Source organism: Macaca mulatta, chromosome 20 (assembly GCF_049350105.2).
Source record: "Macaca mulatta isolate MMU2019108-1 chromosome 20, T2T-MMU8v2.0, whole genome shotgun sequence".
NCBI lineage: Eukaryota > Metazoa > Chordata > Mammalia > Primates > Cercopithecidae > Macaca > Macaca mulatta.
Window position 1 is genome coordinate 12,614,092 of NC_133425.1, and position 25,482 is coordinate 12,639,573.

The 25,482-nt window shown below is 49.5% G+C and overlaps 1 protein-coding gene across 1 annotated transcript in view; it reads right to left on the minus strand.

The window, feature by feature from the left end:
• Positions 1-25,482, minus strand: part of LOC711656 (uncharacterized) — a 153,994-nt gene that overhangs the window by 94,575 nt on the left and 33,937 nt on the right. The window contains exons 11-21 of the mRNA XM_077987269.1: positions 25,266-25,451; positions 24,751-24,903; positions 22,808-22,952; positions 19,808-19,966; positions 18,313-18,437; positions 16,269-16,463; positions 9,907-10,065; positions 8,513-8,697; positions 7,471-7,653; positions 6,335-6,426; positions 1,654-1,817 (exon numbers count right to left, since the gene is read on the minus strand). Of these exons, the coding sequence (XP_077843395.1) occupies positions 1,654-1,817; positions 6,335-6,426; positions 7,471-7,653; positions 8,513-8,697; positions 9,907-10,065; positions 16,269-16,463; positions 18,313-18,437; positions 19,808-19,966; positions 22,808-22,952; positions 24,751-24,903; positions 25,266-25,451 (1,746 nt within the window). The remainder of the gene's footprint in view (positions 1-1,653; positions 1,818-6,334; positions 6,427-7,470; positions 7,654-8,512; positions 8,698-9,906; positions 10,066-16,268; positions 16,464-18,312; positions 18,438-19,807; positions 19,967-22,807; positions 22,953-24,750; positions 24,904-25,265; positions 25,452-25,482) is intronic.

Genomic DNA, 25,482 nt, shown 5'->3' on the forward strand with positions numbered 1-25,482 from the left:
CAAGTTCAAGTGATTTTCCTGCCTCAGTCTCCTGCGCAGCTGGGATTACAGGTATGCGCCAACAAGCCTGGCTAATTTTTGTTTTGTTATTTTTAGTAGAGACAGGGGTTTCACCATGTTGGCCAGGCTGGTCTTGAACTCCTGACCTCAAGTGATCCACCTGCTTTGGCCTTCCAAAGTGCTGGGATTACAGGCGTGAGCCACTGCACCCGGCCTCTCCCATCCTTTTAACTGGCTTTGTGTCCTTGTCCCCCAGCTTCTGCAAGCTCTGCACTTCCTGGCTGTCACCTGAGGGCTCCAGAACATTGCCCTCCAGCACTCCAGCCAAAACTCCCAGCACCCTAACCCAGAAGGGAACACACTCTGCAAATACCTCGTGCTCTGGGGCTCCCCGTGGGGCCAGGCTGAGGCTGCAACTTCACCTGAAATTGCACCCCTCTCAGCATCTTCCCCCGGCCTGTCCTAATTTCTCCACTCTTACTGGGTCCCCCAGAGCCTTTTCTTAATAAATCACTTGTACCCGAGTCCAAGGCTTGGGTGTCTTTTCAGGAAAGTGCAGCCTCAGCCACAAGCCCCGTTCTGAAATCCCACGGCAGCGTACATCTGTTCAACACCAACAGAGACGCGCTGCTGAGTGGAAGATGACTGAGCATGAGACATGCAGAGTCCCCGACCGCATGGAGCCTGCGTCCTAGAGAGGCACAGGACCACCAGACGCAAGAATGGGTAAGACAGCACCAGCCAGTGAGTGTGCTGACAAAGTCAATGGTTTAGTGGCCCTGAGCGGAGTGCTGGTCTAGACGGGGGTCCAGGAAGACAACCTGTGAGGGGTCCCATTGAAGAACACTTGAAAGGAGCGAGGGAGGGAGTTAGATGGCTGTGCCAGGGAAGAGTGTTCCTGGCAGGGGAAACAGCCAGTGCAGAGGCCATGGGGCAGGCATGTGCATGGCCTTGAAAAAGGGGCCAGTGTGTCTTCACGGCAGTGAGTCTGGAGGAGAGTGAGGGAGGGCAGCCAGCAGGGGCGGGACTGCCAAGGGCCTGTGGGTCACGGCGTCTGGCTCTTACTCTAAGGATAACAGGAGCCACAACGGGGTGGTTCATGCAGAGGAGGGACACGATCCAGCTAGGATTTCAGAGGGCCCATCTGGCTGCTGGTTAAGATGGTAAGGAGACCAGAGCAGGAGCTGGGGGATCAGACAGGAGGCCGCTGAGTGTCTCCTCTGGACCAGATGCTATGACACAGGGGTAAGTAAAACAAACCCTGAATCTGCTCCCAGGAACTGAGTCACCAGCAGGGAAGACAGACATTAACTAACTAGCTTCACTAAGAAACAGAAGTGATCAAAAGGGAAGAAACGTGGATGTCTTAAGGCAAGTCACAAAAGAATATGATGTGCTCTGGGGTAACCAAGGCAGGCTTCCCTGAGGAAGTGACCCCTGAAATGAGATCTGAAGACTGATTCAGAGTTAATGCGTCACACAGCCCCAGACAGAGAATCAGTATGCGCAAGGGTCCAGAAGAAACCTACAGCAAGAGCAGCGCAGCCCAACAGCGCCACAGAGGAGCCCCACATCCTTTTGGGAGAGCCCAGTGCTGACCTAAGGAGACCCATGACATGGCTGAGAAAGACAGGGCTGTTCCCTAGGGCCCACCTGGGGCTGCAGGGTATACGCAGCTTCCAGCAGATACTGTCGGAGCCCCGGGTCCCGCTTCTGCAGCGTCACGGCCGCAAACACAGGCAATGAGAGCACGTAGGGCTGGCCAGGCACCGGCCAGGTCACTTCAGCGCACAGCCGCCAGCCCCAGGTGTAGGACACTGCAGAGAGAGGTAAGCAGGCAGCCCTGGTCAGTGGAGACCCAGAGGGCTCTGGGCATGGGCACCCACAGCTGCCACATCAGCGAAGAAAGCACTTCTCTGATTTCTTCTAAAGAAAGGCACCATGTAGACAGGAATCCTGTGAGGCAGTGGTGTGTAGACCGGGGTTTCTCTACCTCAGCACTACTGACATTTGGGTTCAGATCATCTTATCTGGGGGGCTGTCTTGTGCATTATAGGATGTTTCGCTGCATCGTGGGTCCCTATCCGCTAGATGCCAGTTACCCTTACCAACAATCAAATATTTCTGCACATATTACCAAATGTCTCCTGTGGGGTCAAAACTGCCCCAGCTGAGAACCCCTGGTAGACTTTTTTTTCACACAAGAGTCTCGCTCTGTCACCCAGGCTGGAGTGCAGTGGCACAATCTCAGCTCACTGCAACCTCTGCCTCCCAGGTTCAAGTGATTCTCCTGCCTCAGCCTCCTGAGTAGCTATATCCTAGAGAGGAGGCACAGGATGACCACACACAAGAACGGGTAAGACGGCAGCCGCCAGTGAGTGTGCTGGCAAAGTCAATGGTTAGGGGCCCTGACGGGGGTGCTGGTCTGGACAGGGGGTCCCGGGAAGGCAGCCTCTGAGGGGTCCCATTGAAGGACACTTGAAAGGAGCAAGGGAGGGAGTTAGGTGGATGTCCTGGGGAAGAGTATTACTGACAAGGGAAACACCCAGTGCAAAGGCCCTGGGGCAGGCATTAGTGTAGCCTTGAAAAAGGGGCCAGTGTGTCTTCAGGGCAGCGAGTCTGGAGGACAGTCAGGAAGGGAGGCCAGCAGGGGCGGGACTGCCAAGGGATGATTACAGGCATGCGCCATCATGCCTGGCTAACTTTTGTATTTTTAGTAAAGATGGGGTTTCACCATGCTGGCCAGGCTGGTCTTGAACTCCTGACTTCAGGTGATCTGCCTACCTTGGCCTCCCAAAACGCTGGGATTACAGGCATGAGCTACCGTGCCTGGCTCCTGGTATACTTTTTAAAAAGAGTGTCAGGCAATACTGTGTAGAACACAGGCTCTGGAGCAAGAATGCCTTGTTCAAATTCTAGGCTCAGCCACTTCCCAGCTGTGTGACCTTGGACAAATTACTTAACCTCTCTGGGTCTCGAAGTTTCTTTTTCATTATTATTATTGCTATTACTCCCTTGACTGACTGTAAGGGCGTCAGTGTTTCTCATCTTAAACTGCTAATGATAATAGTTCCTGTCTCATGGCATAGCTGTGAGGACTAACAGGTCAGTAAGTGTTGAGAACAGCACTGGGCCTACAATAATGTCTTTTGTAGTAACTCTTATTCCGATTATAAAAATGTACTTGTGGCCGGGCGCGGTGGCTCAAGCCTGTAATCCCAGCACTTTGGGAGGCCGAGACGGGCGGATCACGAGGTCAGGAGATCGAGACCATCCTGGCTAACACAGTGAAACCCCGTCTCTACTAAAAAATACAAAAAAATAGCCGGGCGAGGTAGCGGGCGCCTGTAGTCCCAGCTACTCGGGAGGCTAAGGCAGGAGAATGGCGCAAACCCGGGAGGCGGAGCTTGCAGTGAGCTGAGATCCAGCCACTGCACTCCAGCCTGGGCGATGGAGCCAGACTCCGTCTCAAAAAATAAAAAATAAAAAATAAATAAAAATGTACTTGTTGGATGGATGTGGTCACTCATGCCTGTAATCCCAGCACTTTGGGAGACCAAGGTGGGCAGATCACCTGAGGTCAAGAGTTTGAGACCAGCCTGGCCAACACAGTGACACCCCATCTCTACTAAAAATAAAAAAAATTAGCTGGTCATGGTGGCAGGCACCTGTAATCTCAACTACTCAAGAGAATCACTTGAGCCCAGAAAGCAGAGGTTACAGAGAGCAAGATTGCGCCACTGCACTCCTGTCTGAGCAACAGAGCAACACACTGTCTCAAAAAAAAAAAAAATGTACTTGTTGCAGGAAGTTAGAAAAATTGAAAGATTTTAAAAATTTTTTCTGTATATTTTCTGTATTGTAAATGAGTTTATTTACAATTCTAAATACAAGTTAAATGCAAAAAAGGAAAATTATCAAGAAGCAAAATTTGTATCTCTTCATTAAAAAGAGCCCTCCCCAACCTTACTCATATATATGTATACACATATGCAGACACATATGTATATACATATATATACACACATGTACACATATATATGGGATTACATACATATATATGTGTGTATATATATTGCAAGATGTGCTATTATTTGGCACATTTATTTCCTGTCTTTTTACCCAGTTGAGATCATATTCAGTGTTGCTGCCTCACACTTGGTATTATTATTAAAGAAGTTTCTCACTAAAACAGCTCACTCATAATGGAATTTAAAAGTTTGGGAGACCAAAGCAGGCGGATCACCTGAGGTCAGGAGTTTGAGACCAGCCTGGCCAATGTGGTGAAACCCCATCTCTACTAAAAATACAAAAATTAGCCAGGCGTGGTGACATGCACCTGTAATCCCAGCTACTTGGGAGGCTGAGGCAGGAGAATCACTTGAACCTGGGAGGCAGGGGTTGCAGTGAGCTGAGATTACATCATTGCACTCCAGCCTGGGTGACAAGAGTGAAACTCTGTCTCGAAAAAAAAAAAAAAACAGTTATGCAGTATGTCAATAACTTACCAACCCAGGAGCCAGCAAACGTTCTTGCTAAAGGGCCCGATTGTTTAGTCAGTTACCTAGCTAGCTAGCTAGAGACAGAATCCTCCTTGGTCACCCTGGCTTGAGTGCAGTGGCATGAACACAGCTCACTGTTGCCTCGACCTCCTGGGCTCAAGTGATCTTCCTGTCATCCTTCCAAGTAGCTGGGACTACTGGTGCATGCCACCATGCCTGGCTACTTTGTTAATTTTTATGGAGACAAGGCCTCATTATGTTACCCAGGCCAGTCTTGAACTCCTGGACTCAAGGAATCCTCTCACCTCGGCCTCCCAAAATGCAGGGATTACAGGCGCAAGCTAGCTATCTGCCGGCCAGATAGTCAACATTTTATGCTTTGGGGTCATATGGTCTAGCTTGCAAGTACTCAGTTCTGCTGTTGTGGGACAAAGCTATAGGTTATATGCAAATGAAGGGGGTGTGGCTGTGTTCCCATACAACTTTCTTTCTGGACACTGAAATTTCAATTTCATGAAGTTTTCATGATACAAGATATTCTTTTGACTCTTTTTAACCACTTAATGTAACAACCTACGCTTAGCTCACTGGCCCTTATAATTAGCCATTTTGCCTACTCTGGAATATTTGAGTTGCTTCCTATTTTTTGTTCTAAATAATGATGCAACGAACATCTCTGTGCACAGAGCATTTTTAAGTGATTTTGCTTTGCTTTTATAGGGTAGAGTTCTAGAAGCATTATCATTGACAGAAGTGGTTGGTAAAGGAAAAGAAAGCCAGGTGCAAGTGGCTCATGCCTGTAATCCCGGTACTTTGAGAAGCAGACGCAGGTGGATCACTTGAGCCCAGGAGTTTGAGACCAGCCTGGATAACATGGTAAAACCCTGTCTCTACAAAATACGGAAAAAAAAAAAAATTAGCTGGGCAGGGTGGTAAGTGCCTGTAGTCCCAGCTACTCGGGAGGCTGAGGTGGGAGGATCACTTGAGCCTGGGGAGATGGAGGCTTCTGTGAGCCATGATAGCACCATTGCACTCCAGTCTGGGCGACAGAGACCCTGTCTCAATAATAATAATAAAAGTATAATCTTGGGATCCCAATTCGCTATGCCAAAGGAAAATATTAAGCTGGAAGCGGAGTCATGCAAAAAGCTGCCTTCTCTTTTGTTCCTAAGCAGGTAGCTACAGATAAAATGTTAAATATTTGCGCAGCTATTCTATGTTCACCTTATCTTATGTAAGGCGTTGATTTATTGAGCAAGGATGAATATGTAAGTGACTATTCCCCTCCCTGTTCCTTTCTTCTTGCAGCCTGTGGATTCAGTCATGTGACCATACCCTCCCTCTTTCCCCTCCAGCCTTCTTTTCTCCTTTAAACAAAGGGAGGGAGAGTATTAGGACAAATACTAATGCACGCGGGGCTTAAAACCTTGATGACGATGGGTGCAGCAAACCACCATGACACATGTATACCTGTGTAACAAACCTGCGCATTGTGCGTATGTATCCCAGAACTTAAAGTAAAGACAAAACAAAAAAAAACAAACAAACAAACAAACAAAAAAAAAAACCTTGAAGCTTTCAGAATCATCTCTGGAAAAAGGCAGAGGCCACAGATTGTTCTGTGGATTTGTGTTCCTTTATTTCCAAGCATGTCCTTAACCTTGGCAAAGTAAACATCTAAATTGATTGAGACCTGTCTCAGATACTTTTTGTTTGCAGAATATGAATACTTTTAGGGCAGGAGAGCAACTCTGGGATCTGGAGCTGGCATTTCTCCCTTCAACCCCAAGATGCCCACCTTGGGACGATGGCATGGAGGCCCCGCTGCCTACCTTCCTCACCAGTACAGGACTGGGCCTCAGAAGGGCCAGGGACATGTCTGAGGCTCCTCACGCCATTCCTGGTGATGAGGTATAGCTGAGAGCTGGGTAGGGAAGGAGGACAGTGTCAGACACCTCATTTTCATTCATTCATTAGACAAGTAACACCTTAAGCTGCCAGAGCTTGGCACAGGGGCAAATTCTACCCTGAACAGGGCCAGCCTTTGGGCAGTGCACACGCTGGTGGAGTGACACTCCATGGCCACAGGGACAGATGCTGAGGACCACAGAGAGTGACAAGTGCTGTGAGAAACCCACATGGAGGTAGCACGGCAGGGGACTGTCTCAGGGATAGAGCAGGGCCTCCCCTAGCTGCAGTAGAGCGAGTTCTCTGCAGAGATAACATTTGAGCAGAAATCCAAAGGATGAGAAGGAGCTATTTTCCAGACAGAGGACACAGCAGGTGCAAAGACCCTGGGGTAGGAACGAGCTGGCCGCTTTAGGAGCATGGAAAGAAGGCTGGCGGGAGGGGGTCAGGATGGAGGGGGACAGTGAGTGAGGTGCAGCAAACAGGGGCAGGTGGGAGGAGGGAGGAACCAGGTAGGCAAAGTCCCCATGGGACAGGATGAGCGAAAGAATGTGGGTAGGTAGGGCAGCCTGGACTCTCACTCCCTCTGAAATTGCCCCTCTCCAAGAGTCACCTCGCTAGGGGTCACAGACAAGCATGCCCCAGACGGACTGCAGGAAAGAGCTGAGGGGTCTGAAAGTTCTCCAGCTGTCATCTCTCAGCTGCCCACGGTCCCTGTCAGACACACCCACCCCTCAAAGTCAACAGGCATACATGCTTGTGGACACACACGCACTCCCATAACACACTCACTCCTCACTGACACACTCACGGACACACCCTCATGCACACAGCAGCTCACACACGCGCTCATATGCCAGATCATGTGTACTCAGACACAGGCTCATGGGTGCACATACTAACACACTTGCATGCTAATGTCACATCCATACCCATGCACGTCCCCATGCACACATGCAGACATGTGATCACACACTCACATGCATGCACACACACCACACACCTGCTCACCTGCACCCTCGCGCTCATGGTTCCCTTTCTGCCAGCACTGGGCACCCACCTGAAGCTGAGCAGCTCCATGGCCTCCTCGGGCATGTTCAGATGCACCTTGAGGTCCTGGCCCTTCTGTACCTGGATCCCGCCATCCAGGCTGGTGGCGCCACGGACGCTGGTCACCCACCTCAGCCCGGCCTGCCCCAGGGTGCCCGCTGTGCCCATCTGAGCCGAGATCTGGAGCAGGGCACTGAAGGACAGGCATGTACCAGCTACATCCCAAGGGCTCTGGGGCCACAGACCCCGCCTACCACCCCCAGCAGCCCCCTTCAGTCTTGAGCCACAGCAGCCCCTCCACCACTGCCCCCCACAGGCTGTACGTGCACCAAGCACTTTCCAGTCCTCACTTGCACTAATCCCTCTTACGGATGGGGAAACTGAGGCTCAGAGAGGTGAAAGCACCTGCCTGGGTTCCATGACTGGGACAAAGCATGCGGCTGGGACACGTGAACCATGGCTGTCTAAGTCCCAGCTCAGGCTCTTCACACCAGAGAGCACCCAGCCTAGGGCATCCATGTTCCCCATGTCAGACCCAGGACCCAAGGACAGCTCAGCTGAGGGGCTGGGGACAGATGCTCAGCAGCACCACAGCAGGTTCTGGAATCAGACCAAATATTGCACACATTCTGCTCAGGTGCTCTGGCGCCATATGGCCCCAGGTTCTCAGTGTCCTCGCCTTCAACCTTGGTTTCCTCATCTGTCAGTGGGAAGAAGCACCAGCCTTGCTTGGTCGGGAGGGGGTTGCACGAGTTCAGTGAGCTCAAGGCTAACTGCTCTCCTCCCTTCTGAGTGGGGTAGATGGAAGGGCATAGGGTTATGGCCAGCCACCTCGCATTGCAGTGTGACCTTGAACACGTGACTGGACCTGAGCCTCAGTCTTCCCACCTGTAAAGTGGATCTAACCACCTCTGCACACAGTCTCTTGGCACAGGTGTTCTGCAGAATAGGGATTCCCTTTTGCCCATGTGGATGTCACCCAGGCCTCTGCAGCCCTTTGTAGGGATGAGATCATGCCACCTAATTCGTGCCAGCTCCCAGGAGCTAGATACCTGGGCTTCACATAACCATTCATGGAGAAATCTGAGCGCTGCTGGAAGTCAGCGGTTCCTCGGACCCGAATGCTGATGGCAGCTGAAGCGTTTAGGGTCAGCCGGGCAGGAAGGCCAGACACCGTGGGAAAGACCAGCTCCTCTGTGGCCAGGCACAGCCTCCGGTTCATCTGCACCGCCTGCCCCTGCAGGCAAAGAACCATAACCGGGGGCCGGGCGTGGTGGCTCAGGCCTGTAATCCCTCTACTTTGGGAGGCTGAGGTGGATGGATCACTTGAGCCCAAGAGTTCGAGACCAGCCCGGCCAACATGCGGAAACCCCATCACGACTAAAAATACAAAAATTAGCTGGCGTGGTGGTGCATAACTGTAGTCCCAGCCACTCGGGAGGCTGAGGCAGGAGAGTTGCTTGCACCGGGGAGGCAGAAGTTACAGTGAGCCGAGATCATGCCACTGTACTCCAGCCTGGGCAACAGAGCAAGACTCTATCTCAAAAAGAAGAAAGGAAGAAAGGAAGGCATGCAGAAAGACAGATAGACAGAAAGAAAGAAACCATAAGGGGACACGAGGCCACCCCTGTTGTGAGCCAGGCACCCTCTGAGTACTGAGTACAGTAGATTTCATTTGTCCTCAAAGCGCATGTGATCCCAGTTTCTGGATGAGGAAACTGAGACCACAAAGATAAATGTCCCACCAAGGCCCGGTAACAAGAAAGGGATGGAGCTAGGTATTAACCCAGGCAGTTTGCTTATGAGAAAAGGTCAGGGATCAGGTTCAGTTAGGTGGGGAGGAACGTGGATCCTGCCGTTAGTATGCACCGGGCAAGCTGAAAGCATCCTGCTGCATTTTCACCATATTAGCTCCTTTAATACAATTGCTCTATGAATGGATATTCTGGGTTTTTTTGTTTTGAGATGGTGTTACTCTGTCGCCCAGGCTGGTGTGCAGTGGTGCAATCTCTGCTCGTTGCAACCTCTGCCTCCCGAGTTCAAGCGATTCTCCTGCCTCCGCCTCCCAAGTAGCTGGGACTACAGATGCCCTCCACCACGCCTGGGTAATTTTTGTGTTTTTAGTCGAGATGGGGTTTTGCCATGCTGGCCAGGCTGGTCTCAAACTCCTGATCTCAGGTGATCCACCCGCCCCGGTCTCCCAAAGTGCTGGGATTACAGGCGTGAGCCACTTCGGCCAGCCAGATATTTTGTTATTTTTTATTTATTATCCCCGTTTCACAGATGCAGAAACTAAGACCATGGTAAGTGAATCAACAGGTTCGAGGAGGTAAATGACAGAGCTGGGATTTGACCTCGGGCAGCCTGACTCCAAATTTCATGCCCTTAAGTGTTATGTTAAAGTGTCACAGGGCAGATGGCATGGGCAGGGGCAGGCAGGAGCTACCTTCATGAGCCTAATGACGAGCTCGGCCAGGTTCAGGGACCGGTGGTTCACGTGACTCCCTGTGGCTCCGCAGTTCACAAAGCTCAGCTCCTGCCCCAGCACCTTCATGCTCAACTCGCATCGCAGAGCCCGCTGGGTGGCCCCACGCCTCCGGGTCACCTGGGGGAGGGCCCAGACAGGTCACAAAGAACAGGGTCAGGGTTAGCAGAGTGATATGCTTTGGCTGTATCACCACCCAAATCTCATCTTATAGCTCCCATAATTCCCACATGCTATGGGGAGGACCCTATGGGAGATGACTGAACCATGGGGGCGGGTCCTTCCCGTGCTATTCACGGGATAGTGAATGGGCTCAGGAGATACGATGGTTTTAAAAATGAGAGTTTCTCTGCACAAGCTCTTTCGTTGCCTGCTGTCATCCACGTAAGATGTGACTTCCTCTCCTTGCCTTCCACCATGATTTTGAGGCCTCCCCAGCCACTTGGAACTGTAAATCTACTGAATTTTCTTTCTTTCGTAAACTGCCCAGTCTCTGGTATGTCTTTATCAGCAGCACGAGAACGAACTAATACACAGGGCAAAGTGCCTGTACTTTCGGAGGGGGAAGGGGTGTCTGGAGAGAAACGTCAAGAACTTGTGGGGTCCAGATGAGGCTTGCAAAACTCCTAGAGCATGAACCAAATCCCAACCCAGATGTGTTTTCTCTGACTTGCACAGTAGTGTCCAATGCTCAGAGTGTGTGTGTATGTTTTCATAAAGGTTTTATTCTAGAATAATCTTAGATTTACGGAAGAGTTGAAAACTGACTTGGCATAGTAGCTCATGCCTCTAGTCCCAGCACTTGGGAGGCCGAGAAAGGAGGATTGCCTGAGGCCAGGAGTTTAAGACCAGCCTGGACAGCATATCAAGACCCTGTCTCTACAAAATTAGGAAAAAAAACAAAAACAAAAACAAAAACCCAGGTATGGTGGCAACTGTCTGTAGTTCCAGCTACTTGGGAAGCTGAGGTGGGAGGATCACTTGAGCCCAGGATATCAAGGCTGCAGCGAGCTATGATCATGCCACTGCACTCCACCCTGGACAACAGACAGAGCAAGACCCTGTCTCTGAAAAAAAAAAAAAAGAAAAAGAAAAGAAAAAAGGAAAATTTGCAAAGACAGTACAGAGAGTTCCCACGTATCATTCAACTGATTTCCCCATTGTTAACATCTTACATCACCAGGATGCACGGTGCAAGCTGACAAATCAACATTGGTGTGTCTCCATCAACTAAACTTGAGAGTTCATTTACATTTCACCAGTTTTTCCATGAATGTCTTCTTTCCACCCCAAGATGCAATCAGGCAAACCCCACTGCCTCTTGTTGCCGTATCTCCCTGGTGTCTGGTTCATGGCAGTTTTTTAGTCTTTGTTTTTCATGCCACGTACGTTTTTTTATAAATTGAATTTGGAAATTGGGAGATTTTACATAAAACCCAGCTCTCCGGCTTCTCTATAAAGAGAAACATCGGGCTGCCCACCCTCCCCACAACAAGGGACAACAAAGGACCAGAGCTGAGCACTGGCTGCCACTTTAGCTGGGCCACGGGCTTCCTCTGTCCGCCACAGTCCCCACCACTCCCTATTGTCTCTCCAACACTGAGGCCAAGTATCTGCTGCCATTCATCACTGCGCTCATGCAGAATATTTCTCGGGATGTGAGTCTCTAGGAAAAGTGAGAAAATAACAGACCAAGGGGATTGTGCATTCTATGAAAAACTGTTTATACCTAGCCCATCTCCCTCTTTCAAGTCTCTTGCTGCCCCCAGCTCTAGTCCAAGATGCTTTTAACAGCAGAGATTATTGCCCTGCTCATCCTGGTATTCCCAGGCCCTGGTTTTATACTTGGTGGTTAGGAAACATGTGACCAAGTGAACCAATGTCCCAACCATTCACCTTGGTCACTATCAGATGTACACGGCAATGACATTTCATAAGAGCAAAATGTTGTCAATAATCTAAAACTCCATCAATGGGAAAACGGTTAGGTAAACTGTGGTCCCTACCCATAGGATGAATATTAAAATACCTGCACATGTTGAGCTTCTAAGTAAGAAAATACTCAAGTGATAATAAGAAGAGAAAAAGTAGGCTAAAGATATATACACCCTAAGACTAAGCAATTTCACTCCTAAGTGTATGCCTGACAGGTATGAATACACACGTCCCCTAAGAAGGCAGACCCAAGAGTCTTCACAGCACTGTTCGTAATAGCCAGCAACTGATGGACACAGAAATTGTTTTATGTTCACACAATGCAATACTATGCAGCTATGAAAAGGAACAAATTATAAATCCAAACCACAGTATAGCGAAATCTCACCAATTTTAAACCAAAGTCAGACACAAAAAGAAGTATAGGAGCAGCACTATTCAGTCACCAAAAGGCAGAAACCACCCAAATGTCCATCACTGAATGAATGGATAAACACGTGGTACATCCATTCAATGAAACATGACTTGACTTTAGACAGGAATGGAGTACTGAGCTACGCTACTATGTGGGTGAACTTCCAAAACACTAGGCTAAGAGAAAGACGCCAGACACAAAGGTCACATATTATATGGTTCCATTTATATGAAATATCCAGAAGAGGTAAATCCACAGAGACAGGAAGCAAATTGATGGCTGTCGGAGACTAGGAGGAGGAGCTGCTGGGGAGCGACTCATGGATACAGTGTCTCCTTTGGGGGTGATAAAAATGTTCTGGAACCAGACAGAAGTGGTGGCGGTATAATACGGTGACTATACTAAACACCACCGAATTGTTCACTTTTTTTCCTTTGAGACGAAGTCTCACTTTTGTTGCCCAGGCTGGAGTGCAATGGCGAGACCTTGGTTCACTGCAACCTCTGCCTCCTGGGTTCAAGCAATTCTCCTGCCTCAGTCTCCCAAGTAGGTGGGATTATAGGTGCCCGGCTAAGTTTTGTATTTTTAGTAGAGACGGGGTTTCACCACGTTGGCCAGGCTGATCTCAAACTCCTGACCTCAGGCAATCCCGCCCACCTCAGCCACCCAAAGTGCAGGCAGGAGCCACTGCACCCAGCCCTATTCGATTTATTATTATTATTATTATTATTATTATTATTATTATATTATTTTTGAGACACAGTCTTTGTCACCCAGGCTGGAGTGCAGTGGCGCTATCTTGACTCTTGACAATCTCTGCCTCCCCGGTTCAAGTGATTTTCCCGCCTCAGCCTCCAGAATAGCTGTAATTACAGGAGCACACCACCAGCCCAGCAAATTTTTTTTGTATTTTTAATAGAGACAGGGTTTCACTATGTTGAGCCGGCCGGTCTCGAACTCTTGAGCTCAAGTTATCTGTCTACTTCGGCCTCCCAAAGTGCTGGGATTACAGACATGAGTCACCATATCCGGCCAATTGTTCACTTTAAAATGGTTATTTTTACATATGAGAATTTCATCTCTTAAAAACAAGAGTACACTGTGAATGATTCCATTTATATAATGTTTACAGAAGGAACTGGATGTGATTTCTACTGCTGACCAAATTGGAGTCATGAAGACTGGGTTCAACCTCCCACAGGGAGCAGCTGGTAACCCAGATGACACAGGCTCAACAATGGTCCCCAAGACACAGACATTAGGCAACCCAAGATGATGCACTCCAAGAGATGGAAACAAGCGAGATGAGCACAGTTTCCCACCTGGAGTCAGTGTCCAGGCTGCAGCACAAGGAAGGGGAATGGAGGCTGAGCTGGGGGACTCCCTGAACTGAGGAGCTGGGGGTGTGGGGAGACCCTGGCAGCTGGACTTTGCAGGGGAGGGTACCAGAAAGCAGAGAGCTGAACAGAGAGCATGCTCAGAGGTCTGCAGAAGGTCCTATGAGAATCTCTGTAACATCCCATCGGGCAAAAATGTCTGAGCTGTAACAGTCGAAGCACTACCAGTCAAAGAAACTAATAAACTTGACTTCATCAAAATTAAGACTTCCTGCTATTGTTTGAAAGACACCATTAAGAGAACAAAAAGACACACCACAGACTGGGAGAACATATTTCTGAGTTACATGTCTAATGAAGAACTTGTTTCTGGTCAGGCGTGGTGGGTCACACCTGTAATCCCAGCACTTTGGGAGGCTAAGGCAGGAGGATCGCTTGAGGCCAGGAGTTCAAGATCAGCCTGGGCAACACAGTGAGACCCCATCTCAACAAAAAGAGAAAAAAACTTCGCCAAGTGTGGCAGTACTGCCTACAGTCCCAGCTACTCAGGAGGCTGAGGCAAGAAGATCACTTGTGCCCAGTAGGTCAAGACTGCAGTGAACTATGATCACACCACTGCACTCCAGCCTGGATGACAGAACCAGACCTCAACTCTAAAAAAAGAAAGAAAAGAAAAAACTAACAACATGTTTCTGGAATATAGAAAGAATTCTCAAAACTCAATAATAACAAGCCAACAAAATAAGATAGATTTGAATGTACATTTCACCAAAGACGACGTACAATAGCAAATGAGCATGTGAAAAAATGATCAATGTCATTAGTCATTAGGGAAATGCAAATTAAAGCCACAAGATACAACAACACATTATTGGAATGGCTAAAATTAAAAAGTCTAACCATACCAAGTGTTGGTGAGGATGTAGAGAAACTGGAACTCTCACATACTGCTGGTGGGAATGCAAAAATAGTATAACCACTTGGGAGAATGGTTCAGCAGCTTTAAAAAAATTAAACATATACCTACCATATGATCCAGTCACACCTACTAATTATTCAAGATAAACAAAACCACATGCCTAAAGACTTGTACACAAATATTCATAGCAGTTTTATTTTTAATAGCCAAACCCTGGAAACAACTCATATGTCGACCAACAGGTGAATGGAGAAACAAACTGTGGTATATCTATACAATGGAATACCACTTAGCAATAAAAAGAAACAAACTATGTTATAATCTATAGCATGGGTGAGTCTCAGAATAATTATGCTGAATAAAAGAAGCCAAACAAAAAAAAGAGTACATGCTTTTTTAAAAAAGGACATGTTCTCAAGCACAGTGACTCACACCTGTAATCCCAGCACTCTGGGAGGCCAAGGCAGGTGGAATGCTTAAGCCCAGGAAGGTTGATATCAGCCTGGGCAACATAGTGAGACCCCATCTCTACAATATTTATTTTTTAAAAAACTAGATAGGCATGATGGCACATGCCTATAGTCCCAGCTCCTCTGGAAGCTGAGGTGGAAGGACTGCTTGAGCCTGGGGGGCAAAGGTTGCAATGAGCCAAAATCACGCCATTGCACTCCAGCTTGGGTGACAGAGTGACACTGTTTCCAAAAAAAAAAAAAAAAGGACTTGTTGTGTCATCTAATTTACATAATATTCTAGAAAATGCAAACAAGTCTACGGTGACAGAAAGCCTCTCGCTAGTTTCTGGGGACAGAGGAGAAGCAGGAGGAAGGGTTTTTTTTTCGCTCTGTTGCCCAGGCTGGAGTGCAGTGGTGCGATCTCGGCTCACTGTAAGCTCCGCCTCCTGGGTTCACACCATTCTCCTGCCTCAGCCTCCTGAGTAGCTGGGACTACAGGCGCCCACCACCTCGCCCTGCTAAGTTTTTTGTATTCTTAGTAGAGACAGGGTTTCACTGTGCTAGCCAGGATGGTCCCGATCTCCTGACCTCGTGATCTGCCTGCCTTGGCCTCCCAAAGTGCTGGGATTACAGCCGTGAGCCACCACGCCTGGCCGGAGGAAGGGATTATTAAGGATCTGGAAGAGACTTTTGGGGGTGATGGGTGTATTCATAAGCTTTATCATGGTGATGATCTCATGAGTGTGTACATGGGTCAGAATGTATCAAATTGTTCACCTTAACCGTGTGGTGCCATTCACCTTAACTGTGTGCTGCTGTCCCCCTTAACCATGTACTACTGTTCACCATGTGTCAATTAGATCTCAGCAAAGCTCATTTTAAAAAAGTAGAACGAATTGATGCTGCCAGAAGTCAGAAGAGTGGTCACCCCTGGTTAAGGATGGGTGTTAACAAGAACAGGAAGACAAAGGGGAGGCTGGGAGCTGAAGACGGTCTGGGTGCTGGTGATGTGGGTGTGTTGAGGTGGTGGACAGGCAAGCTGTACACTTACAACTTAGGGACGTTCCCATGCATAGGATCTATTTCAAGCAATGGTTTTTCCAAATAAAGCCAGTTGACTACTCAGATTTGAACCAGCCACTCAGTTCTGTAAGGAGGGGACGGGGTCAGAGTTCACAGACATCCAAGTCTCAGGTTCAAAAGCCCAAGCATGAATCGAGGTGGCCTGCCTGGGGCAGTAGGGTGGGTGTGGCCACCTCCCTTACCTTCTGCTGTAGGTCTCTCATCCTTCTGTCTCTGTCTCCTGGACACTTGGGGCTGGCTTGCTGTGGTACAGGCCCTGGTTTTGGCCCTGGGGGCTTCTCTGGCTTGGCCTCTCTCCCGTCTTCCTGGCCCCAGAATGACTTCCTGCCAAACAGCCTGTGAGCAATTTCCTCAGCATTTTCCAGCCGGAGCCCAAGCTGAGAAGGGAAGCCAGGGGCTCAGGGAGGAACAACTCAGTTACAGGGGTGATGACGAGCTGTCAGGCTGGGGATATGAATGGGGGAACCAGAGGCTTGAGCAGGCCACTCCAGGCTCCCTGGTGCCCACCTAGGCTTAGGTTCAGGGACACGACCTTGGGAAATCCATCACTCTCTGTATCTGCTTGGTGGACACCACACGGGAAGAATTCTTGCCAATTCTTTAAGGCTTGGATCAAATGTCACCACCTCTGGGAAGCCCTCCCTGAACTCCCATGTCACTCTCTTTCCACCTCCTCTGCCCCACACACAATATACTCAGACTGGAATGTGTGTCTTCCTCGAAAGATCCATGATGAGGCCAAACACTCATGTCTCAATCACTAGGCACCTGCATGACCTGATCTGGGCGTAGAGGTTCTCAAAATTTGATAGGTGAATAAATGGATCCTTCCTTCTGTCCCTCCTGTCTTCCATCTGCCCATCCGTGCAACCCTCTGTTCACCTATCCTTTTGTCCTTCCCATCTATCCATCTATCTGCCTCTCCACCTTCCATCTTTTCTTTCCTTTGTTCTATCCATCCTCATTCCTATCCATCCATCTACTTTTTCTTTCTTATGGACCTCTCTCCTTCCATCTATTCTTTCTTCCCTCTTCCCATCTAGATATCTGTGATAGCATTTTCAGAGAAGTCACCAGAGACCAGCCCTTGGCAATGACTGGTGAGTGGGTGGATGGATAATGGATGGGTGTGTGACTCAGAGGATGGAATGATGGATGAATGTGGGTAGACATGGATGGCTAAGTGAATGAAAGATGGATGAGTAGGAGAACAGATGAATAGATGGGTAGGTTAGACAGTAGACAGAGAGATGCATGGGAAATTACACGGATGGATGGACAGACAGACAGACAGATGGGTAGGGTGGGTATGTCCATGGATGGGTAGGCGGGTGGACAGATGAATAAGTGAATGGATGGATGGTGGGTGGGTGGTTTGGTAGGTGGATTAATGAATGAGTGAATGGATGGATGGATGGATGGATGCGTAGGTGGGTGGATGGATCACGGGTGGGTAGATGGATGGATGGTTGATGGCTGGATAGATGATGGGTGTGTGGGCGGGTGGATGGCTGGATGGATGATGAGTGCATGGGTGGGTGCATGGATGGATGATGTGTGGGTGGGTGGGTGAGCGGGTGGATGGATGATGGGTGGATGGGTGGGTGGGTGGGTGGATGGGTGGATGATGTGTGGGTGGGTGGGTGGGTGGATGGATGATGTGTGGGTGGGTGGGTGGGTGGATGGATGATGTGTGGGTGGGTGGGTGGGTGGATGGATGATGGGTGGGTGAATGGATGATGGGTGGGTGGGTGGGTGGGCGAATGGATGATGGGTGGGTGAATGGATGATGGGTGGGTGGGTGGGTGGGTGGGTGAATGGATGATGGGTGGGTGGGTGGGTGGGTGAATGGATGATGGGTGGGTGGGTGAATGGATGATGGGTGGGTGGGTGGGTGGGTGGGTGGGTGAATGGATGATGGGTGGGTGGGTGGGTGAGTGGATGGATGAGATGAATGAGAGGGATGTGGGTGGATGGACAGATGGACAGATGAACAGGTGAATAGATAGGTGGAGGAGGGAGGAATGGATGGAGGGATGGAGGCATGTAGGTGAATTGATACATGTATGGACATACCTATGGGTGGGTGGGTGACTAGATACTGGGGGAGGGGATTGAACAATGGAGTCAAGGGATGGATGGACAGACAGATAAGTGACTGGGATATTTTTTGGCCCCAAGTCTAGGAGAGGCCCTGCAGAGGCTACAGCAAGGCTCCCCTCTAACCTCCAGGAGGTTGAAGGCACGGCCCATGGTGTGGATGGTCAGGTTGACTGTGGCAGAACGGGGGAGAAAGGAGGCAGGAGAGAAGAGAAGGGTCCCCTCCAGGTTGGCTCCCAGGCTTCCAGACACTAGGAGTAAGAAAAGAACATCAGTACACTCTGCACACACTCAGAGTGGGGTCTGGCTATTACCATGGGGCCATACCCTGAGACACAGCCAGACACATGGTGTGTCTTCCCACCTCTCCCTGGCCAGGATGGGAAACAGCCTTAAGCCTTTTCAAGAACAGAGGGAGTCCAGGACCGAGAGTCACACACACCCACTTCTGCTGACAGGCAGAGAAGAGGTACCCAGAGCACCCAAACCCCAACCCCAGGCTTCCAAGAATGGCTGACGTAGTTTTGGAGCCTTAGTTTGAAAGAGATTCCCTTTTTGATTTTCTGTTTAATTACAACAAAGAGGCAGTCTCAGTGTGGGGCTAATCTCTCTTCTTAACACAGGAAAAAACTCTTTTCAAAATTCACAGCCCTCAGCAAGTCACAGAATCCAGGACAATTTAATAAAACAGTGTTTCAGCCAGGCACAGTGGCTCATGCGTGTAATCCTAGCTTTGGGAGGCTGAGGTGGGCAAATCACTTGAGGCCAGGGGTTCGAGACCAGCCTGGCCAGCATGGTGAAACCCCATCTCTACTAATAAAAGTACAAAAATTAGCCAGGCATGGTGGTGCGCACCTGTAGTCCCAGCTACTCGGGAGGCTGAGGCAGAAGAATCACTTGAACCCTGGAGGTGGAGGTTGCAGTGAGCCAAGACTGTGCCACTGTACTCCAGCCTGGGCAACAGGGCAAGAGTCTGTGTCAAAAAATACATATATAAATATATATACACACACACACATATACACACACACACACACACACACATATATATATACACACACACACGTATACAAATATATCAGTGTTTCATTACCCACCTCTGGGTGTACAGTATTTCTTTTTAGGACTATCTTCTCTTTACAGAGAGTTGAATTGATTTTCTATTAATGGTACTGATAGACAATTTCCTTTTTAACATAAATCTAAGGTACAAAGAGCCAATTTAGAGAGAAGATGTAAGTATTCAGAAAACCATAAAATAACTGATATGACTTCTCTAAAAAAGCAGCAGGTGCTATGGAAATACTGCAAAAAAAGTTTGAACAAGCAGCAAGTTGGTTTTGTTTTTTGTTTTTGAGATAGGGTCTCGCTCTGTCACCCACGCTGGAGTGCAATGGTGCAATCATGACTCACTGCAGATTCGACCTCCTGGGCTCAAGTAATCCTCCTGCCTCAGCCTCCCAAAGTGCTGGGATTATGGGTTTGAGCCACCACACCCGACTGGCGTGTATCTGACCGCTTGACACAACGTCTGATCCGTATGCTCTCGAGAGCTGGAGCTCCAGGGTCCCCAGCCTTTGTGGTCCCAGAGCAAGACTGGGCCTGCCCAGGATGGCCATACCTGATCGGAAGGTGACATCAGAATAGGACGAGTGTTTCCACATTTCCGGGTGGAACTCCTGGCTGAGGATGTCCTCAGGGAGGGTGTCCCGGAGGGCCCGTTTCAGGGGGTCGCGTGTCTCCAGCAGCTGCAGGAGATGACTCCACACAAAAGAACCCACTGGAATAGAGTCGTGGGCAGCAGGGAGGGGACATGAGAAAAGGGCCTGGAGCTGGTGCTGTCCAGGAAAGTACCCTCCCCCGACCCCCATCCCAGTCCTGCAATTCTCTCACACAGGGGCTTCTCAGGAGCCTGGCTACGGAGACCTACGTCTTCTCTCAAGAAACAGCAGCCAACAAGTTGTGCCATGACAGAACGTGGAAATCCAGCCCGTGTATGGAATTCTGACACACTTCCCAGAAGAGAAAGGAAGGTGTCATAGTCTCAAAAGTCAGACCTGAGTCTGAACCCAGTCCCAAAGCTCAAAAGCTGTGTGACCTCGAGGTGGTCCCTCTGCCTCTCTGAGCTTCAGTTTCCTCATCAGTGAAAATGGGAAGTCGGACCTGATTTCAAACCTTAGTTCCACCATGTACCAGTGTGGCCTTAGATGTTCCAGCTCTTGGAACCTTAGTTTTCTCATCTGAAAAAGGAACTAACAAAGTACCTTGCAGGGCTTTTTGGGAAGATCAGTTAAAAGCAGAGCCTGGACCTTAAAAGACTAAGTATGTTTCAGGATCAGCAAAAGGTGACGTGTGACCCATGAGGGTCCCTGGAGGGATAAAGATCAAATGAGAGCCTCATGGGATTGAGTCCAATGGGGAATATTAGAGTCTTACAGGGAGCCCCCAATCCTCCCCACATTGTCCTGGGCTCTTAGAAGGTCCAGTCAGGGGCTTCTGGAACAATCTGTCAAAGAATAGAGCAGAATGTGGGTTTTTAGGGATAAGGTGCCCACTTGTTCCCATTGGGCAATATATCAGGTGGTACCCCAGGGCCACCGTGGAGGATGAGCCCCTCAGCTGATCCCCTGAGGAGGGGTTCAGCACACATCCCACTCCAGGCCTGAAACTCCTAATGCAGAGAGCTGTATCTTCCAATAGTGCCATCTCTTCAGAAGGTAATTCAACAATATCACATCAGACTTTTAAATGTGCATACCCTTTACCACAGTAACTTATCTTCTGGGAAATTATCCTAAAGTGAGATTAACTCAAGGGCCAAAGGTAGCTGTGCAGGTAGGTTTGTGGTTGTTGCTTCTAATGGCAAAAGACAAGAAACAGCCTAAAGGTCTATCAATGGAGATTGGCAAAATGGGTTATAGTAAAACTTCTGGTGGAACAGCCACACAGCCACAGATAAGAGTCTATAAGAGCTATAGATGAGAAATGAGCTCCCAGACATGGTAAAGACAAAAAGCAAGGAAAAGGCTGGGCCCAGTGGCTCACCCCTGTCATCCCAAGCACTTTGGGAGGCTGAGGTGGACAGATCACCTGAGGTCAGGAGTTCGAGACCAGCCTGGCCAACATGGCAAAAGCATCTCTACTAAAAGAATACAAAAATTAGCCAGGCATGGTGGTGCACATCTGTAATCCCAGCTACCCAAGAGGCTGAGGCAGGGGAATTGCTTGAACCCAGGAGGCAGAGGTTGCAGAGAGCCGCGACTGTGCCATTGCACTCCAGCCTGGGTGACAGAGCAAGACTCTGTCTCAAAAAAAAAAAAAAGGCCAGGTGCGGTGGCTCATGCCTGTAATCCCAGCACTTCGGGAGGCTGAGGTGGGCAGATCACGAGGTCAGGAGATTGAGACCATCCTGGCTAACATAGTGAAACCCCATCTCTACTAAAAAAATACAAAAAATTAGCCGGGCGTGGTAGCAGGCACCTGTAGTCCCAGCTGCTTGGGAGGCTGAGGAAGGAGAATGGCGTGAACCTAGAAGGTGGAGCTTGCAGTGAGCCAAGATCACGCCATCACACTCCAGCCTGGGCAACAGAGCGAGATTCCATCTCAAAAAACAAAAACAAAAACAAACAAACAAAAACAAAGCACAAAAGCACAATAACAAATAGAACATGATCCTGAGATGCTACTGTTAAGGAGATACATGTGTATGTTTATGTATGTATTACATGTACAGGAGAATTGCTCACATTATGTATCTTCAGGACACAGGAAGATATTGGGGGGAAGGGGAAGGAAGACTAATTTTCCATTTGTCCCTTGCCTATGCTTTAAAATTTTGATCATCTAGCTACACTGCATTAATAATAGCAGTAGTGATAACAGCATTAAAAGCAACATTCATACGTATGACGCACTATGCATTCTAAATGTCTTTGTGTATTAACTCATTTTATGCTTGCAACACTCTGAGGGAGGTACTAGCATTATCCCTATTGTAGATTTTATCTGTACCTAAAATATACAGGTACAGAAATGGAGCCTCAAAAAGGTTTACTTAATTGTCTAAAGGCATACAGGAAGGAAGTGGTGAAGCTGGGATTTGAAGCTGGGCTCTCGGGCTCCAGGCTCTCACCCCACTGTGCATTATGGAAATTTTTTCAACCATCAGTTGAACTTATTTTCTTTGAATTTACATCTGTGGGTTCAGGTGCCTGTATAAAGGGAATTGTCTCACTCCAGAAGGGATCTGAGATTTGCCGATACCATCCCTCTTCTATCTTAGGTCTCTCTTTAGGATACTGTGTCGTGATCTGGCCAGAGCTAAAAGAGGACTGATTCCCATCCCATTTTACAGATGAGGAAACTGAGGACCAGAGAAGAGAAGCAACTTCTCCCAAGTCATTCAACAGCAGAATGGGGACTAGAATTGCCACGTGGGGGAGGGAAGAACATACAGCCCCTTATCAAGACAGTATGGTAGAGAAACAGGGGAACAAGAAGACAGGAGGATACCAGAAGAGTGGAAGGAGAGGATGCTCTCAAACCCCCTGCACTCTCCAGGAGGTGCCCTCCCAGCCCCACCCCTGCCCACACCCCTCCCACACACACACCCATGGCTCACCCTGGGTGGACAGCTCGCCTGCCTGGGTGCGCCGCACCTGGGCAAACACCTCCTCACTAGGGCATCTCATCAGGGCCAGGTAGGCATTGATACGGATCTCAGCATCCTCCTCCGGGGATTGGTACAGATGGGAGAGCACCGATCGCTGGCTCGGGCAGAAGGAAGGCCATCACCCAAGGCCCACCTATCTCCACCCAAGGCCCACCTATCTCCACCCAAGGCCCACCTATCTCCACCCAGCAGTATGATGTCCCTGGCTCCAGCAGGTGGACCTGCTGCCTAGCCCCAGCTGTCCTGATGTCCCCACTGTGGGAGGCTTCCCTCATACACACTCAGTTGTGGGAGGTAGCAGGGGTTCACTGACCGTGCCTAATTCCCAGTCTCTACCAGCCCCAGCCTAGAGAGCCTCATCAGTTCCCCAACAAATGGGCATGGCTACACTCCAATAAAACTATTTACAAAAACAGTATAGTGTCTTGCCACACAGGAGGTCTTTAAATGTCTCGGCCTTCCTGGGCCCTTTCCTAAGCAAGCCACCTCCCCACATTGTGACTCCCTCAGTATCTACTGGCTTCCTCCACAGCCAACCAGCCACCCACCCATCATTCCATCCACCCACCCACCCATCGATCTATCCATTCACCCATCCACCCACCCATCATCCATCCACCCACCCATCCATCCATGCAATAAATATTAACTAAGCAGCAACTGTGCACCCAGCACTGTGCTAGGTGACAGCCATAAACAAGACCAGCCCAGCTCCTCTCCACCTGAATCTGTTATCCTAGTGCAGAGAGACAGTCAATGAGATTAGCATATGAACTATATAAAAAGTTAGGTAGTGGCGCAGTGCGGTGGTTCAAGCCTGTAATCCCAGCACTTTGGGAGGCTGAGACAGGAGGGTCACGAGGTCAGGAGATCGAGACCATCCTGGCTAACACGGTGAAATCCCATCTCTACTAAACACAAAAAAATTAGCCAGGCATGGTGGTGGATGCCTGTAGTCCCAGCTACTCGGGAGGCTGAGGCAGGATAATGGTGTGAACCCGGGAGGCGGAGCTTGCAATGAGCAGAGATAGCGCCACTGCACTCCAGCCTGGGTGACAGAGTGAGACTCCATCTCAAAAAAAAAAAAAAAAAAAAAAAAACAAAGTTAGATGGTAATAAACCCTATGGAGGGAAAAATGACATAGGGAAACAGTGAAAGTGACTTTTAAGCTAAGACCTACGGGAGGTGAAAAAGAAAGGCCTGGAGACATCTGGGGGGAAAATGTACCAGGAAAGGGGACAGCATGTGCAAAGGGCCTGGGGCAAGAGAGGGTCACAAGTGTTTAAGGAAGAACAGAAAGGGCAGTGTGCTGGGGAGGAGGGATGGGAGGTGAAAAGAGCAGGTGAGGTCCAGAGGTCAGATCCCTCAGGGCCTAGGAGGTCAATGAACGGACTGCGACTTTGAGTAAAAAGGGAGGTACTGGCCCAGGGATTAGCAAACTTTTTCTATAAAGGGACAGAGAACTCTTTGAGACTCTGCAGGCCATGCGGTCTCTTGCAATGAGTTGACTGCAGGCGGAGCAGGAAAGCAGCCATAGACAACACATAAATGAGTGGGTATGGCTGTGTTCCAATAAGACTTTGTTGACAAAAACACACAAAGGGCCAGAAAGTGACCCATGGCCCATAGTCTGACAAACCCTGTACTAGAGGGGGGCACAGATGGCACTGGTAATCATATGGTTGTTTGTGTATTTGATAAATAATCTGCTTCCCACACTACACACAGGCTTAGACCTAGATACCTATTCACACTAGTACCCAGCCCACAGTAGGTGCTCATTAAATACATGATAAATGAATGAACAATTGAAGAAGTGACTTAGTAAACTGTGGTTTGAGAACTACCACCACCCAACCCCAACCCAGTGAAACAGCACACAAGGGCTCACATCTGCAGAGCAGAGGACCCTCCGGAAGGCCTGGATGGCCCCCAGCCGGATCTCAGGGGCGCTGCTTCTCAGAGATGCGCAGGCACTCAGCGTGGGGGTGAGAGCCAGGGCCGCCAAGCCCGCGTTGCCGATCGCCTTCAGCACAAGCTGGAGCTAAATCGAGATGGAGGGAGGACCATGAGGGGAGAGGTGTGGGGAGGGGCAATGGCGTGGGGAGGGGCAGTGGCATGGAGGGGGCAGTGGCGTGGAGGGGGCAGTGGCGTGGAGGGGCAGGCAGGAGGGTGGGGGGATGGGGGGATGGGGGGAAGGGAGGAAGGGGGATGGGGGATAGGAGGAAAGGGGGATGGGGGATAGGAGGAAGGGGGGATGGGGGAAGGGGGGAAGGGGGGATGGGGGATAGGAGGAAGGGGGGAAGCGGGGAACCCATCCCCACCCTCTCCACCTGGAGCTTGCTGCTTGGCTTGGGTCACACTGGGGGCACTGAAGCCGGTACTCAGGACACTGGATGTCCTCACCTTGTCATCATCCGAGGGCTCCTGGATGGTACAGTTCTCACCCAAGGCATCTCCCAGGATCTTCACTAGAGAGCCGACTCCAGGCAGCTGTCCGCAGGGTGCATCCAGAGAAGCACAGAGGTTGTGCACCAGGGCTGAGATGCCCAGGAAGGCGCCAGGGCTGGCCCGCGGGGTCTGGAGCAGTGGCTGGGGACAGAAATGGGCCCCCACCCAGAGA